The sequence below is a fragment of the Haliaeetus albicilla genome, chromosome 28 (assembly GCF_947461875.1).
Source record: "Haliaeetus albicilla chromosome 28, bHalAlb1.1, whole genome shotgun sequence".
In the NCBI taxonomy this organism is placed as follows: Eukaryota; Metazoa; Chordata; class Aves; order Accipitriformes; family Accipitridae; genus Haliaeetus; species Haliaeetus albicilla.
The window spans coordinates 9923390-9940834 of NC_091510.1; the positions used below are offsets into that span (position 1 = coordinate 9923390).

The window sequence follows — 17445 nt, forward strand, 5'->3', positions numbered from 1 at the left end:
CTCAGGATCCTACCGATGATACAAGCATTACTTCACAGATCTTCAGGAGACTGCAAGAGTATAAATTCTGAAAAATAAGCACAGGAGATTTTTTTTTTTAAATATGTTTAGCCGCTGGTCCAACAAAGATGATGATGAAGCACATGAACTATATAAATCTTTTAATGTGTACATATTTATAGATTAGAACTTGGTGTTATGTCAGTGAAGCCAATGACAGTACTCTCAGTGGGTTCAGTAGGGGTAGAAACTGATAGCAGAGATGTGTATCTTTTCTCCTATATGCTTCAGAATTGCACTGTTGAAAGCAATAAAGTATGACCAAAAATTAAGTTCAAACACCAAGCTATCTAGTAGGGCAATAGTAATGGGCCAGGCACATGAGGTGATATTTTCCAATAGGTTTGAAGAGTGCAGCAAGGGCAGAAATTGAAAATTGGTATGTTAACAAAAATTAACTTAAGATTATCCAAGCTGTTTATTCCCACTGTATTCAAAAACTGTCTAAAGAGTAGCAATCCACAAACAGAAGTAAAGTAGCAAACTTTGCTGGCACTATATATATATATGGGAGTTACGCATTTTGAGCAAAAAGATGTTTATACAAAGTTGTACGAGCTGTACAAGTTAACTTCCATTTCTACAGGAGTTATTAGTAGTGTTTCAGGTATCAGTGATACGTATCACATCATTGGTACTTGCTGCTTGTCCACTATTCTGCCAATTACATTCTAATCTTAAATGCTTGAGAGCTCTATAAGAATATCAAATTTACATCTAAATTGCAAAGGCTTATAAATGAGGAAGACTGACACTAAAATACTACTATTTCTTTTCACTTACCATATACTCCTTTTAAAGAAGCAACAAGATGGTGCGAACTACAACTTTAGTGTATGCACTGTTCCTAAGTGCAACTTCAAAATGTCATGCAGGTTAGAAACCAAAGAGCAAGTTAAAATAATTTTGGATTTCAGTAAATTACATAAAAAAATAGGCAGGGAAAAGATTTCCTTCATTATTATATCAAACTTGAAAACTTAAAAAAATTACCTGAATCTCAAGGATGAATGCATAAACAAAAACTGCTCCTATGGGGGATGTGAAGTTGGTTGAAGGGCAACAGAACAGTTTTGTGATTGCAGTTCCTGAGTAACAGTTTCTTCATGATGCCTCCTGAAATTTTCCAGATCCAGGTCAGACTGAGACCCAGGCTTGTAACACCTTGCCTAGAATACATCAGTAGCTGTGTTACTCTGGTAACTAAATTATCTGCATGCATAGAATCAGGGACTGATTCTAACTAAGAAGCAGAGGGGATGGATAGCTGGAGGAGCTATCACACAATAGCAATATAAGAGGATTTTTAATATAGTAAAGGGGAATATGCATATGAAGAGCAGATTGAAAAGAGAGCTGTAAACAGGTTGCATGTGGAACAAATGAGATGATGGCCTGTGATCACAGCAGGCTGCAGATTCTTGCATTCTGCTACTCACCTTTCTTACAGAGAATGTCAGCACCTCGTATTTCAAAATAGTTTATGCCAACAATACCAATTGGGTACAACCTTACAGTGTCTTATGGTGTTTCTTCACAACAGCTGGGTTCAATTCATATGCTTTCAAGTTGCATTTCAGGCATTTTTTTAAACATTTGTTGAAACCACCCTGACAAGCTGCCAGAAGCCATGAACTGACATTCTCAGAACAGTTACATGAGCATACTCTGCGCAGCCCAGTGCACAGCACTCTGAAGATCAGAAATTTAAGAACATTTAACACTGCTGGTGTCTGGCCATTTAATCTTACGAAGAAGTTTGCCGTAGGGCACATGGGACAGGTCAAGCCTTCTGCTGTGGTGTAGGTTGCCCAGCTGAGCCTCTGCATATGCCATTACACAGCCAGAGGACTGGGCAGTCACACTGGCTAAGCTTTCCCAACACTTTCTCTTATGAAGTACTTGTCACCACCAAGTGAGAAGTTTCAGCCAGGACAGTTTTGTTGCCACAGGCTGGGGCAATAGAACATACTAGTTTCACTTTTATCCTAATGAAATGTCAAAGGGGATTTGGCAAAATCAGCAATGCACTTTATCAATGAAGGATTCCAAAGAGGATTTGTAAAGACAGATGGAGAAGAGTTCCAAAAAGATGTGAATAATCTGGAAACAGCTGCTCCATAGCAAAGGAATTGTCAGGGTGATGAAGGCAAATGCTGTCAAGCTGCAGTGAACAAGACTCACAGCGTACATCAACAAAGTCTATAACACTTAAAATGTGTGTTCAGCCTTGTGCCACACAGGCAAAGGTCTCCAGGTGCAGGAAACTAACCCCAGTGCTGAATCAAAACAGCAAGAAAACAACTGTAAAATGAACATAAGCACAGTTTGTTTTGATCTAGGACAAAAATCAGTATACATTAGTAAAAGATTAAAATGCATTATTAATAGATTTATGTTGCAGATCTAAAATTAAACAACAAATGCATGTCTCGTGTTTTAGTAAAACATGCACTAGCTTACTTAGTGCTATAATATTTTCTGGTGTCATTGCATCCTAGACCAAATTAGAATCAAAGCATCTCGCTAATTAATGTTTGTTTGTTTTCTCCCTTAGATGTCATCTCTTTCTTCTACTTTACCTGAAGTGCACTACCACTACTTAGGAAAAAGAGCATTAAAACTCTCTACAAGAACAGGGTAATAGGGAAGAGAACACATAAGGTTTATCAGACAAACAGATATGATGTTCCTTTCATGTATTGGTTAGTTTAAAACAAGAATAAAAAAAAAAATACCTAAATTACTACAAAAAAAAAAAAAAGAAAAATAAAACAACCTCCCCCTTTCCTCTCAGCATCTCTGTCATCAGAAATTTGGCAGTAGTGCACATCCAAAGCTTTTATCAAATGAAGCCACTCATTTTTACATTGTTCCATCTGTTTTATTGTAAAATACTAGACATTTACGTATTTACTGTGTATGTATTTCTTTTAAAATGTGTAAGTCTTATGTAAATGGATATAAATATGATTTTTTAAAAATAAAATCTATGGTACATGGGGTCTCAGTGCAAACATTTGACAATACAGTGTCAATAATACTGTTTGTATCTTTCCATTCCACCATTTTTACAGTTTTTGGATTGTAACAGTCAAATGAATATGTTTAGCAGAGTTAGAAGCTTCAACATGTTCCTACTGAGAAAATCTGTCAATATTTAAAGCTGAACACCTGCCTCTGATGATGTATAATAGAATGACATAACCTGGAACTGGAGCCAAAACGGACCTCTAAAGACAAAATGGAAATGTTAGATATCTATAGAGAAGCACCATAATGGCTCACCTCTTAAAAACAAACAAATAAACCCAGAAGAACTGTTTACAAAAAAAAAAAAAAAAAGCAATTTAATAAAACATGATTTATACAAAAAAACCAAAAACTTTCTTCTATGTTACCTGCGGACCAAGACGAATCTTGCTTTACCAAGAGCCACCTTTTCGTTCCAGGATCTTCAGACACCAGCCAGCATTGGAAAATTAAATCTAATATTTGCATAGAATCAAATTCTTGTTTCCAGATATAGTCAACAAAGAAAAAGAAAGAAAAGAGAAGCCAACCCCCACCATTTCTTCATAATAACAGGGCATTAGACAGGCTCCTGTCTAACGTTATGCTTTTAGCCAAGATGGCCTTGCTGAGACTTCACAGAAGTCAGTTTTATCAGAGGAAATAACTGAAAGACAGAGTGATTAATATATAGTGTATAAAAGTTTAGAAGAGCAACTATTACCTGCTGTGGCTTTATTTGGTGGTGTTATTGTTGTTTATTCTTTGTTTAAATGGGAAGTTTCAAAGTAAGACCTACTTAATAGTCATTTACCTATTTGCTATTTTTCTGCTGCTTGATCTTAGCTCAAGACCTGTCTTTTAGTTATTTCTTTTAGCAGTTTGATCTGCAATGTTTGCACGTACATAAACATTTGTTTTGTCTATTTTCATTTGGCAAATTTCAGTCAATCAGATGGTGAAAGATTTTTCTCCCCCAATGTCAATAAAAAAGAATTCAGTGCTATTTGTGTTTATAAGTCTATTAAGCTTGGTACGTAGTAGCATTAAAATAGTTTGGATGCCAGATACTTCTCATAGCTAAGCATAAGCACATTTTGCCACTAACAGGTGGGAGTCACGATGGAGTTACTGGTCAGAATCTGCCACAAGAGGGAGCACGGAACTCGCGGATGGGTGATGGCCTGGGTTAGCGCACAGCTCTGTACAGACGCGGCTCTTTCACGTACAGTGCCTGGGGTTTCACCCACATCCTTGCTGATGTTCCGTCTTCTCCTCCCTCAACCTCCTTTTGGATTATTTTAGTCCAGAATGTCGCGAAGTAAAGCAATGTAAACACCATTTTCAGTGGTTGCAGTATCATTTGAGTACACTTCCCCTCGTAAACACCAACTCCTATTTTACAGAATTTCTTTTTCAGCCCACGCTGTCACAGCTCATGCTCAAATTCAGGGGGCAGAAGGGGATGAGGTGTGTTGGGGAAAAGAATGAGCAAGACCTTGCAACCAAAGCTGCAGGTATCCTGCCCCAGGAGTACAGCAACCCCAAATTATTTCACAGTGGAAGAAAACCAACCAGAAGAATTAAAAACGTATTTTAAAAAGAGGATTATTGTGGACTTCAGTTTTGATCTAAGGTTCACATATAAAATCTCCTAGTACATGCCTGTCTCCCCCATACGAGCTGAAGCTCTAGTCTCAACAGCTAGAAATTGTGGCTATTCTAAATGTTGTCTAGTTGGCTCCAACCCTTTTGCTACGCTGGGAATAATTACTACATCAACCTCTTCCAGCCAAGTTTCAGTAACTCCCTGACCATTCAAATCTACCCACATGCTGCTTCTCTCTAAAAAATAAAATTAAGAAAAGCAGTGCTCTCCTACCACTTATTAAACAGGCTTGTTCTTCCTTGACGGTATAACCAGGTTGCTGGGCAGCACCAGAGCCATGCACAAGAATGACTACTCCTTCTCCCTTCCTCCAGCTCGGCACAAAGCTAAAGCTGCAGACAAAGCATTCTGCAATCACAGTTCCTCAGCAAAAGGCTCCTCTGGAAAACAAAAGCAATGCCCGTGAAACAACTACTTTTCCATACTGTACTGCTGCAATAACGTGGCTTTCTTTGTCTGGCTTTTCTGAATGCTGATGAATGAGACATTTGGCATTTCTGGAATCCTCCACATTACCAGGGCAGGAGCAGAGTGAGTACACCTGACCACTCTGCCCCTCTCCTTTATCCCAGACTTGATCTTAAATGATTCCCACCAAAACAGAAAATAAAAAAGAAAAAAAAAAGAGGAAGAAAATTAAAAAAAAAATAAAAAATAAAAAAAAGCTCAGACTTGCACAGAAAGCAGAAGTTATTACAAATATTTTTATCATGGAGACACTCTAAGAATGCTAACTATTCAAGCTCTTCACAAACAGTTCAGAGGACAGATGATTGTTTTTTGTCAATATTAATGAGCAAATAGCCCCTCAGAAAGGTAAGTAAGTGCCTAAGTATCCATTACTAAGGGGGGTTTTGTTTTGTTTAAAAGGTTCGATATTAATTCTCTCTTCCTTAAAAAGAGAGCCCCAAACTAGAAAACGGGTTACCTTTCCTTACAAGTGGAGAAACTGCTGTAAGAACATGAGATGTCATTGGGAAAACTATACAAGATCTAGGAAATAAATTCTCTTCTCCTACATCCTGTTGCAGTATCTTTACTAGAGGGCTTGTGCTCTCACTAATTAGTTCCCCTCCCCTGCTTCTGCAATTACAGTGGGATGGCTGCAGCCAGGAAAACTACAGCAAACATACACAACATCTCAGCTTTCATTGTACAAAACAGTAATGGCCATGCGCCTTGTGAATGTGCCTGTTTCTCTGTGATAAGACCCTTGTAGTTTCTCACTGATATAAAAAAAAAAAATCAGTGACAACTCCCAAAATCAATCTCTTGCCCTGTAGCTATTCAGCATAGGTTGCTAAGTTGTTGCATTGTGAAACTGATAAATACTCAGCAGTCTCTGCACAGCACTCCATTATTTGGCATAGGCCTCCTATTAAAGCCTTGCTACTTAAATAATCCATCCAGAAGAAAATAATATCTTCAACTAACTGCAACTTATATAAAAAGTATTTAAAGAAAGTTTTCAGGACATCTCTGAGGAGCAAAATTACTCCCACATACAAATCACCAACCTGTATAGTTAGCGCATCTACCATAAAACATCATTAGCCTTTACTCAGTTTTTAAACGCTTTTACTCCTTGTTCAGATTGTGATTTTCAATTAAATCAAATAGCTGAACAGGGTGGCTACCTTATGCAATGATTTAGCAAAAAAACAAGTACAGCACGGACTCAAACTAGGCTGTTTTATTATATGACTGTATGACCTGCTTCAACACGGTTGGCCCAGCTGCATGCAGTCCCTAGTGAAAAAACACATGGACATTTTATTTATTTCCTATGTAGCTGGTAGAGCTCATTGACTTTACAAAAAGGTTACAGGCACAAGGCAACACTGGAGTATGGCTCATGTTAATTAGCACCTATCACCTTTTAGCTCCTACATCAATCTGCTGGTTTATTTTACCCATTAACAGGGCTATTATCCTTACCTCTACGCAACAGGAGGTAACAGTATTTCTGGACTCTTTTGAGGACACACTGCCATAGCAAAATATGTCTAGACTTAAATTCTACCTTAGCTTAGCCTAAGTACAGAACCTCTCTTTTATACCAACATCATCTGAATTTGCATATGGCTTACCGTTTCTTCCTCAGGAAAGCATTGTCGAGTTTGAGTAACTTCTCTGCTTTTAAACTTTTCTGTGACCGTGTATTTTAAATAGGATTTTTACATTTATTGTTCAATTAAAAACCTGCAGCTTGAGAAGTAGTGCATGTAGGGAGCGTATCCTCCATCCCCTGCTTTGTTGAGAACCCCCTAACTATTACGAAATAGCCTATGAAGTCACGAATGGGCTGCCTAGTATCTGTATTTGCTAAATTTCCTGGTTATATATATAGCTCAGTGAGCCTGAAATGTCTGATTATGTCAGCAAAAGCACATTCTGGTTATCCTTACCATAAGTGATACAAGCCACAACAACCAAATTATCAGAAAATGCAAAGGGTAAATGCCTGCCTTCATTTAAAATACATTGTTTTTATTGAATATTACTATGGAGAAATCAAGATTTTCACAGATTTGAAAGCCAGAAATTATCTATCATTTTACAAAAAAGACACTTCACAAAGTTATTGAGTAAAAAAATTATAGAAATCTAATTTATAGCAGAAAGACTCAGGAAAAAACAACAGTGGATCAAGAAAACATTTTAAAATTTGTACAAATTTAAAAGATATAAAGGCTTATAATTTAGAAGTGAGGACAATTTATGTCTGCAATAATTTTCACAGTAGAATTCCTATTTATTACTATCCTCACTTCATGACTTACCTTTTGTAAACTGTTTTAGCCAAACTCAAGTTACTGGTCACATTATACAATAATGGATTGAAATGTAAGGTTACATGACTTCATATGAGACAGATAATCCAGTGACTCCTTCCCTTTAAGGCTACAGAAATGTATGAATTCAATTTGTAATTCTTAGCAATCTTAATATCAGCATATAATGACAAAATGCAGAGACTTTAGTATGCTTCATTGGCTGTGACAATATAGTAAAGAACACAGAAACATTTAGACCCAAATCATTACTAGTTTTTAAAATGTGGTATTTCCTAACAGAAAGTCTCTTTAACTTCAGTAACTGACACCTTTGTTATCAACGTTATTATCCCATTTAATTTTTCTTTAGCACTTCTTCAATGTGTTTGAACACACTAGCATCTTCAATGGTCGGTGTTATCTGAAAAGGAAGAATATACAGAAGCATGTAATAGTAAATTGTGGTCCTTCAACAGTAAAACAGAATTTCATTCAGACAATCTTCTAAATCTAGCCATCAAAAGCAATCAAGAAAAAAGTATCTGGAAAGCTCTGGAACAAAAAAATCTTTTGGGTAAGCTACAGTAGAAATAAAATACAATGTACTACCTGAAGTCACGGACCAGTTGCAGAATGGTCTAGAGAATCGAAACCGTGATGTTGTGTCTTTGATGTGCACGTGTGCCTAATTCATTAAAGCATACATCTCCAGCTTACCTTATAGGGCTTTCCACTGACAAGTGCAGAAAGAGCTGAACGTGGTATCTTGCCAGAGCGTGTTTTCGGTAGCTGTTTCACAAACACCCCCTTCTGGAAAGCTGCTACTGGACCAATGTTAGTTCGAACTTGCTCAACAACCTCTTCCAAAATCTTCTCCTCTTCTGTCTTTACACCTAGTGAAGAAGTTCACATACTTTACCTTTTCTGGGACTTTTGCAAGTCTAAGTAACATCAGCATCAGCAAGCTCTCACCTTCTCTCAGTACACACAGCGCAAATGGAACATGTCCTTTTAAAGGATCCTCCTGGCCCACAACAGCACAGTCTGCCACAGCGTGATGGAGGAGAACACACTGAGGGTCAGAAAACAACACGAAACTGAACTAATAATAACTGAACATTTCAGTGAAGAAATTCCATAGGCATGGACATAAAAAATAAACTTATTTCCTACATTTTGACAGCAAGAAGTATTTAATCAGTACACCTCAGGATTCCAATTACACATTGCAGATGCACATGTGTGTATACTTTCATACACACGTGTAGTTTTCAAACAAACATGAGAAATAAAAACTACAGTAACACAAGATACAAATATAGAACAAAGCAAAGGTGATTTCCTGACAGCTTTGGTAGGGTATCACATCTTTGGTTTTGTTAGTGAGATCTTTGCTGGAACAAATAACATTAGTCTAACGTTACGAATAAGATGAAGTTAAGTGTGTGGAGTAAGGACCAAAACCACAGCAGCACTCCTACTACAGGGCTGTAAAGTATATTGGTTCATGCTCTCTGAATCCTGTCTTTTTCAATTCTTTGCTGCACAAAGGCATAGTTCCAACCAAAGAGCAACACAGGCCCAGCCTCAGCTTGCAGCTAGCCTAGTTCAGCTCACTCTCTTGGAAACGCTACGTCTCAGCCTCCTTAGACAAAAAAGGGAATTAAACAAGAGTCCCCTCCTTCCTACTACACATTTACACTATTATACAAGTGATAGACAGTAGCACTAATATCTTAAACTCTTATGGAGTTTACACTATGGAAATGTAGACTAGTAAGGTCTACAACTAGAGTAACTATATTTTTTCACAGAAAAGTAGGAAAAAGGATTTCTCATGCTAAATTCCTCAATTTCAAGTCTGTTGCCTCAGATAGGCAAGAATTGATTTGGGCTTTTTCAGAGTCAAGGCAAGCAGGGACACCATAGATATACAGACAAAAGAGATGGATAGATCAACACAAGCTGAGGTTACCCTAATGGCTAACATTCACTGATTGGCAAGGTAAACAGTAACACCTACTGCATTGCAGTAAACATGGAGCTCCAATGATACTAATAGATACCTTAGACAAAGAAACTAATTGTTTGGAACATAGTAATGCTGAAATTCTTAGTGAAAGCTTGTTAAGCTTGTAATGCAGCTATAATGTAAATGCAGATAATATACTTGCTTAACAAGGTGACTGTCACTTAATTAGATGGCGATTCAATGAACCTCTAATTCTGTATTTACTGATCTTACTGAAGAGCTAACCATGGTCTTGTTAATACTTTCCCATTTAACTAGCAATTTGCTGTGCATGCATTAACAACACTCTTGTTTTTTAGCTTTGTTCAAAAGGTGAATAGAAAAGCTTCTAGAATTTTGTAGCGATGAAAATTTTTTTGCTTCTAGGGAAAAGACCTAACTAGCAGGGATAAAACAGACACTGAGCTTGGGATGATGGATACAAAGGTAATACAGCTGAGAAGGGGATTCAATTCGTCATTTGTTAAAGGAGCTTCAGATTCAGCCTGAAGTGAAGAAAGACTGCCCAGCTCAGCCCCTGAGCAGTCGAGCAGTCAGGGGTGGGGATAAGATTCTCTGCCACGCTTTAGTAGAGCAACACAGAAAACTGACTTCAAAGGGAAAGAGGTTTAAGCGGACTGAAAACCACCTTTATGTCTCCATAGACCCAAGTCAGGGCAGCAGCTGGTTCGGCTCCCTGGCTGACCGATCCTCAAAGGATTGCCTATGTTTACCTGAATTTGTTCACTTCTGTGTAATCAGAATGTCTTCTATCCTCTTTTAAGTTTTCTAGCCTTTTAAAAAAATAGTCACTAAGCTAATAGACACTATAAAGCAAAAAAAAAATGACTAACAGATTAGTTTGTGATTCAGTGAACAGTTAAATTCTGAGTTCTTAAAAGTGTATTTTTCCCTTGTACATGCCCAGCACACCTTTTCCTATACTCCCTGAATAAGCAATTGATATGTCATCAGGGAAATTTGTAACTGGCAATCAATCACAGTGGTTCCAGAGAGGTGAATGAACAATGATATAAAATTCAGATACTATTATGAACTGCACTATTTTCAACTTTTTGAGTTGAATGGGTATTACATTAATACTTTCAATTTAACAGCAGGGGGTTTTTACAGAAATTTTCATTGTTCATTTAACACTGCTCATACAATAAGAGACAAAACAGGTCTCAAGAAACTGCAAAGGAAACTCTTCAAATCAAGAAAAAGCACTGGATGCCAGTCTATGTGAAAAGAATTCAGCCAACACCAAGCTCTTTAAAAAAACCCACAACTAAAATCTGTATTCTAGGAATGAAAGTTTCTACTCCTAAGTAACTACAGTAGCTGGTGAAACTACTTGGCACACTGACCCTACATTATCTTAATGTATTCCCAAATAAATATGTTATCAGAGCTTACAGGAATGCTTCCCATGCTACCATATTGCCCCTTAACTCCACCTTCAAATATCAAATCATGCCTCTCTTATCAATCCCAGGGTACAAACTGCTTATTGTTGACTAAATTTATTATGGTACTGGAAAGCACCTTAACAGGAAGGACCTGAAACAATTAGTGTTTTGCTTAAAAGTACCAATGGAAATGCAATCAAAGAAAGCAGAAAGAAAATGAGAGAGTTTGTGAGATTTTCAGTCTCAGCTTGCTTTATTCATCTCTCACTCTTCTATTTTACTGTCAGGCAACACTAACCTCTTCAATTGCGCCTGCTGAAATTCTGTGTCCGGCAACATTGATCACATCATCAGCTCGAGACAGGACGTATAAATAGCCATCTTCATCCATATAACCTGCATCCATGGTATCATAATATCCCTAAACACAACACAACCAAAAATAAACTCAGAAATACTACTAGGAACATCCATTCATCTCCCATGAAACCAACAAACAAAACTGATTGTTTCAAATGAAATACAGTTTTGGTGCCTGAAAGATTTAATTCTGTAATATTTTTCACCTTTCTTACATCATAATATACCATGCAGCTCCCTTTCCAGAAAGGTTTTGTAGTCTTTTTTAAGACAGAACAGAAGTCAACACATAAACCTGGATTTTTTCCAACTCTGCTTACTTTGATCCCTGACAGCTTGGAGAAGGATGTTGCCTGAATCGACACAAGGAGAATGGAATGGTTACAATATAATGACAGTTGTCAAATTGCTCCAAAGGATATTCCTGTTTGCTGGATCCAAACATACATCATCATCATCATCATGCAAGTGCACACAAAAAATAATTTGCCTGATCAATTCACTCATTTACCTTCATTGAGGCAAACCTTCCGTTTTGGAAATTCACATAGGACCAATCTATCTATTCCTGTAAGGAAAGGAGGAAGCCAGTCCTTGGATAGTCAATCTGACAAGGAAACATAACTAATGCAGTAAGGAGCCTTCAATGTATTTAGGTGCACAGTGACCAAGTGTATATTTTGGACTGATACTAAGTTAGAATGACTGCATGTCAACAGCAGTAGCATATTTGAAGCTATGCTAGTCTAAGGTAGCGAGGCTTGTTTCTTTTATTAGATCAAATGACATGAAACAACTTTTAGGCTCAGGAGTTTGCAGTTTACTACTTCTGTTTCAGATCTTAAAAAAAAAAAAGTGTGCCCAAAAGCTTAAAGTATGGATGACAAAAGTTTTACCTTGAAGTGTTTTTAACTGTATAACATTTATCAAAGATCTCCCATTAAAATAAGATATGATAATTTTGTATATTATCCAGTTTAAATCTACTATCATTCAGTCCTACAGGATTACCAAAAGTTTATATAATTCATTTCGTAATTCTTACTGGAAATTTTTGGAAATACAACTTCTGGAACACTTCCTGATTTTCCCAAAGACCTGAGAATGCTCCAGGAGGCAAAGGCAACCTTAAATTAAAAAGAGCAGAGGGAAGTAGTAAGAAACACAGATATAACAGGTACAACTCATGCTCTCCATTCATACTTCATATTCAAATAAATAGTCATTGGCTATACAATCAGAAAACAGATCAACTTAATAATATGCTGATAACAGATCACAAAGACCATATATTTATTGTGATCACATGCATATAGCTCTGAACTGTATCCAGGCCATACCTTATATATAACATAAGCATCTCTGGCATTCAGCAAAACGTTTGGTCTAGTAAACACTATATACCGTACTATAAATATGTTATCAGCATCCAGCTTTCAACATTTCCAAGGAAAAAGTATGTCAGAAATGTGTGCATATATGCTATGATACAGGCAACTTTGTTATTACAGGTGTCTCTTTCTCTAACACACATACACACTCACACATGCATAGACATATTAATTGAATTATCAGACACACAGACCTTCAGTTTCTGTAAAAAGATATAACTCAAATGACTTCAGCCATGGGAATCTGAACAAAAATGCTTTTCTTTATTTAAACTGTGCATAATATTATTGGAATTATTGGAGTTCTTTGAAAGTATATTGATACAAGTCACTTTTAGAACTTTCTAAAATAACTGGACTTATTTTTATTTTTTTTAAGAAGCGAAGCTCCAAAATTCTGGATGGGTTTATTCGCTGAGTTTTCAATGCATATTATACACTCATTCTTCAGTCAAGGACACGGGCATGACAGAATATGGGACGCTCCAGATACATATCTGCCAGAAGAAGAAAAGCTACAGAAGTCTCAGCTAACAAAGAAGTGGTTGCTTCTTCCTTCAAAGCTCTGATAGAGTTAAACATGGCTTACTTGAACTGCCCAAGACACCCATATTCGGGGATATCAACACAAATTTTATGAAGCTTAACCCTACTAACAGAGGGAGAATGATCATGCAAGCAAGCATATTTATGCAGATAGAATCATACATGCCTTATACAGGTTTTACTAGCATATGCCTGCATACCTAACCAGCAAATCTTTAGCCAGGGGTATTTTATTTTCTACTCCAGTAGTCTCCCTGTGACACCAGAAGGCAACATCTCTCTCTAGCACTGAAACACACCTCTGCAGTGTAGCAATACCAGAATCATTACAAGTCTCCTATGATGTTCAGGTCACAAGAATAGGTGCTACCAGCTCAGTGACAGGGACATTTCTAACATCACATTTACAAAAAGAATATATATATATATTTATATATACATATATATACACACACACTTTTTTTTTTTTTAACCTAAATTTGCTGTTATCGTGGTTTAACCCCAGCCAGCACCTAAGCACCACGCAGCCGCTCACTCACTCCCCCCCCCCACAGTGGGATGGCGGAGAAAATCGGGAAAAGAAGTAAAACTCGTGAGTTGAGATAAGAACGGTTTAATAGAAGAGAAAAGAAGAAACTAATAATGATGTTGATAACACTAATAAAATGACAACGGCAATAATAAAAGGATTGGAATGTACAAATGATGTGCAGTGCAACTGCTCACCATCTGCCAATCGACACCCAGCTAGTCCCCAAGCAGCGATCCCCCCGCCCCCACTCCCCCCAGTTTATATACTGGGCATGACGTCCCATGGTATGGAATACCCCTTTGGCCAGTTTGGGTCAGGTGCCCTGGCTGTGTCCTGTGCCAACTTCTTGTGCCCCTCCAGCTTTCTCGCTGGCTGGGCATGAGAAGCTGAAAAATCCTTGACTTTAGTCTAAACACTGCTGAGCAACAACTGAAAACATCAGTATGCGAAGAATGTTGATAATGCTGAACTCAAAACACAGCACCAAACCAGCTACTAGGAAAACAATTAGTTCTATCCCAGCTGAAACCAGCACAGCTGTAAATAGTACAAGCTACATTGAAAAGACCGTATTATCTAGTAATGATTCAAATCCATTATTTTTTACAATCCCAAGTTTTTTCAGTTTAATTCAGCTCAATTAGCATAATAGAATATACTACTATAAATATTACTATTTTCTCTGAGGGTTCTGGCTCAACACATTCTATAAATCACATTCCCTGAAAGTATGGTTAAAGCAAGGCCAGAAATGGCAAGACACTTCCCAGGTAGTCACCCAGGCTGCAGGAGGGCAGGTTGGCTTCTGCCCATCTAGAGGGAATTCAATCGCCTATTTTAAGCCTTTCAAGCTTAGTACGCATCTTCACGATACACAAACATGACCTATAGAGTATTTGCCTTGGAAAAAAATAAATTAGAAAACCAATATATTGATCCTGGTGTCTGTGTATGTATGAGTTCAAAAGAAAAATCTCTTGTTTAGATTCAAGAAAAACCACTACAGAATGGTAGTTACTATGGTTGTTGCCTGGTTGCTAATAGCACAGCAATTCGTAACAGCCTCAGTCACTACACATTTTGCACTTAAATTTATGTAACAGTCTGAAGCATCCTTGCGATGGGAGAGAAAGGACAATTCATATTGACAAAGTCCTTAATAATTTCTCCACAGCTCTATTCAGTACTTTGTGGTTAGTCATTAAATAGAAAAACCAATTTCATTGCTGAAATCAGAGAAGCACTTTCCTTTCTGTAACTGCAAGTGTTTAGAAATCCAAACCCAGAAGTATGTAACATATCACCAAAAATATAATTCCTGCTCCCACCATTTGGTGTTGTTTGGTTTTTTTAGTTGCGGGTTTTTTTGGTTTGGGGGTGGGGTTTTTTTTGGGGGGGGGGGGAGGCCACAGTGTTTGGTTTTCTTGTGGTTGGTTTTTTTAAAGGAAAATTGCATTGATAAATACATGCACAGTGCATATTTCATAAGTCTATGGAAACTAGACTGCTAAACTACTGGCTACCACAGGTATGTCCATAGTGCAAATCATAGCACAATACAGACACAATCTGAAAATGTGCTTCCATGGCTTTCTGTAAAAGATTATTTGCAGTTTGGACTCCATTCCATATACAAAGCAAAAACTGAATGCCATCTTCCATGTGTCCATCTTTCAGGCAAAATAATTCCAGAGCAATAGGCACATAACAATTCTTCCATGATGGTAAAGTTCTTAGCATTATGACTGACTAGAATTTCTAGGTGCTGTGCAAACACAAATAATTAATAAAATTAATAAAGGTAGAATTCAGCTTGCCAGAACATAATTACATGTATTGGAATTTTGCCAGGACATCAGAATTAAAATGCCCAGAGCCAAAAATACCTCCATCCCACTGCTCTTGGTGGGAATGCTGCCATGAATTCCAAAGAGAGCAGAACTGGATCATAATTATGTGCAAGGAGCCAAAGAGAGAAAATGAGATAGTCAGAATATAATGGCTACCTGAAAGCAAACACCTCTTCCTTTCCTCAACCCCCCCATAATAAAGGAACATTTTGAGATGTTGGCTTTGGGTCTATTCTCCCTAGGAAACAGCACACACCTACAAAAGTTCTGTATTGAAAAACTCTTGCCTCTTTGTCCAAACACTGAGCTGATGCTCAAGGCCTTTTGGGGTTATTTTTATTAAGAGGATATATTGACCAAAAAATGTCAGGTATGCATAAGTAAGCATGACTGCCCCAGAGATGGTCCTGCTTTGCTTTCACAAGCGACAGGACCACAGAAGACCAAGACAGGAGGAGGTAGGTTCCTTCATCATCATTTCCACAACATACAAAAAAGTTGCTTTGCTTGGTTTCCCTTTGGGCCATATTTACTGTATTTCTCTAGCTAGCTGTTACCTTCTCTCATGCTGCATGCCAAGCCATAACCCAGTCAGTGTTGAGCCTCTGCATCTACAATTAGTTCCAAGATAAGCCCACCCTTACACTATTCTTGCTTTGATTTTTCATATTGTCATAACTCTGGTAGCATCTTCTATCTCCTCATTGCTTCTTCCTTCTGGAGGGGACAGTCACAAGCTTCAACAAATACAAATTCAAGACAAGCTTGCCACCTTTTTCTAAAATATGAATGTGTTACCAACTATATTGGATCAGTCTAGCTACAGTCAACTCATCCTGTTTAACTAGCAAGAATAGGCAGTTTCAAACCCAAGCTGAGGTTCAAGCCAAAAAACCAACACTGAGCTGAATCAAAACATGTGAACTTGAGAAAAGTTTACCTTTGGATTGCAAACCTCAAAAAAGATGAATAGGTCTGAATTTTGATCTCACTCATGCCAATTTTTCACCAGTACAACATCAGCAGTATAAATTATGCTATTCTCCATTTACTCCAGTGAAATTAAGATGACAATTATAGTACTACAGGAATACAGATCCAGGTCCATTTCTCACTTCAAGGTTGAATACATTTAGAACAGCATCAGGAAAGCTAGGTAAACTGTGTAAATTAATGATGTAAATTATATGGGTTCATTTTGCAGGGATCCACTCCGGTTACATTTTACAAAGATAAGAAGGTAATTTCATTATAAATTGGAGAAACTAAGACAGATTAGGTGAGCTTGGCAGCATCACAAAAAAAGTCTGAAGTACTTTCAGAGTAACTGTTTTCTGCTAGAGAATTTTAAATGACAATCATTATCTTTTTTTTAAGCATTGGTTCACAGTTCATTTATTTCATACAATGGTGGCTGACCTTACACAGAACAGCCCACCTTTAGCTTAGCCCAAGAAAGTCTGACTCCATGTGACACATCCTTTCAGGATGCCACTCATCAAAATGGTGTAAGATTTCTTTTTGATGGAACAAAGCAATTATAGACACAGCACTCAAAAGATAATTTACACAGAAAAGCAGATTTCTGAAAGTACAAATGAAAGTCAAAAACTATTAGAGATGCTACCTTGCTGAGTTTCCGAAAAAACATCCCTTTATTTTATGGTAGACAATGGTACTTACAGGCTGTTCATTACAGCCAGTCAAAGCAAGTATAAGCCATTGTTAAATGAGTTCGGGCTTGTGAATGGAGCTAAATCATCTTGACTGGCAGCTATATCATTACTCAGCATTTATGTAGTGCTTGCATAAACATCACTCAAAA

At 37.4% G+C, this 17445-nt stretch overlaps 3 protein-coding genes across 19 annotated transcripts in view; 1 reads left to right on the forward strand and 2 right to left on the reverse strand.

Annotated features, from left to right (window-relative positions):
• Nucleotides 1-4078, forward strand: part of PPFIA2 (PTPRF interacting protein alpha 2) — a 346865-nt gene extending 342787 nt beyond the window's left edge. For all 13 annotated transcript variants that reach the window (XM_069773304.1, XM_069773313.1, XM_069773306.1 and 10 more), the window contains one exon: nucleotides 2618-4078. In XM_069773304.1, the coding sequence (XP_069629405.1) occupies nucleotides 2618-2646 (29 nt within the window). In that variant the 3' untranslated portion in view covers nucleotides 2647-4078. The remainder of the gene's footprint in view (nucleotides 1-2617) is intronic.
• MYF5 (myogenic factor 5) overlaps nucleotides 1-17445 on the reverse strand; it is a 279874-nt gene that overhangs the window by 58710 nt on the left and 203719 nt on the right. The window lies entirely within an intron of this gene.
• ACSS3 (acyl-CoA synthetase short chain family member 3) overlaps nucleotides 7211-17445 on the reverse strand; it is a 91178-nt gene continuing 80943 nt past the window's right edge. For all 5 annotated transcript variants that reach the window (XM_069773314.1, XM_069773315.1, XM_069773317.1 and 2 more), the window contains 5 exons: nucleotides 12347-12428; nucleotides 11240-11362; nucleotides 8491-8590; nucleotides 8236-8411; nucleotides 7211-7939 (listed from right to left, as the gene is read on the reverse strand). In XM_069773314.1, coding sequence (XP_069629415.1) covers nucleotides 7874-7939; nucleotides 8236-8411; nucleotides 8491-8590; nucleotides 11240-11362; nucleotides 12347-12428 — 547 coding nt within the window. In that variant the 3' untranslated portion in view covers nucleotides 7211-7873. The remainder of the gene's footprint in view (nucleotides 7940-8235; nucleotides 8412-8490; nucleotides 8591-11239; nucleotides 11363-12346; nucleotides 12429-17445) is intronic.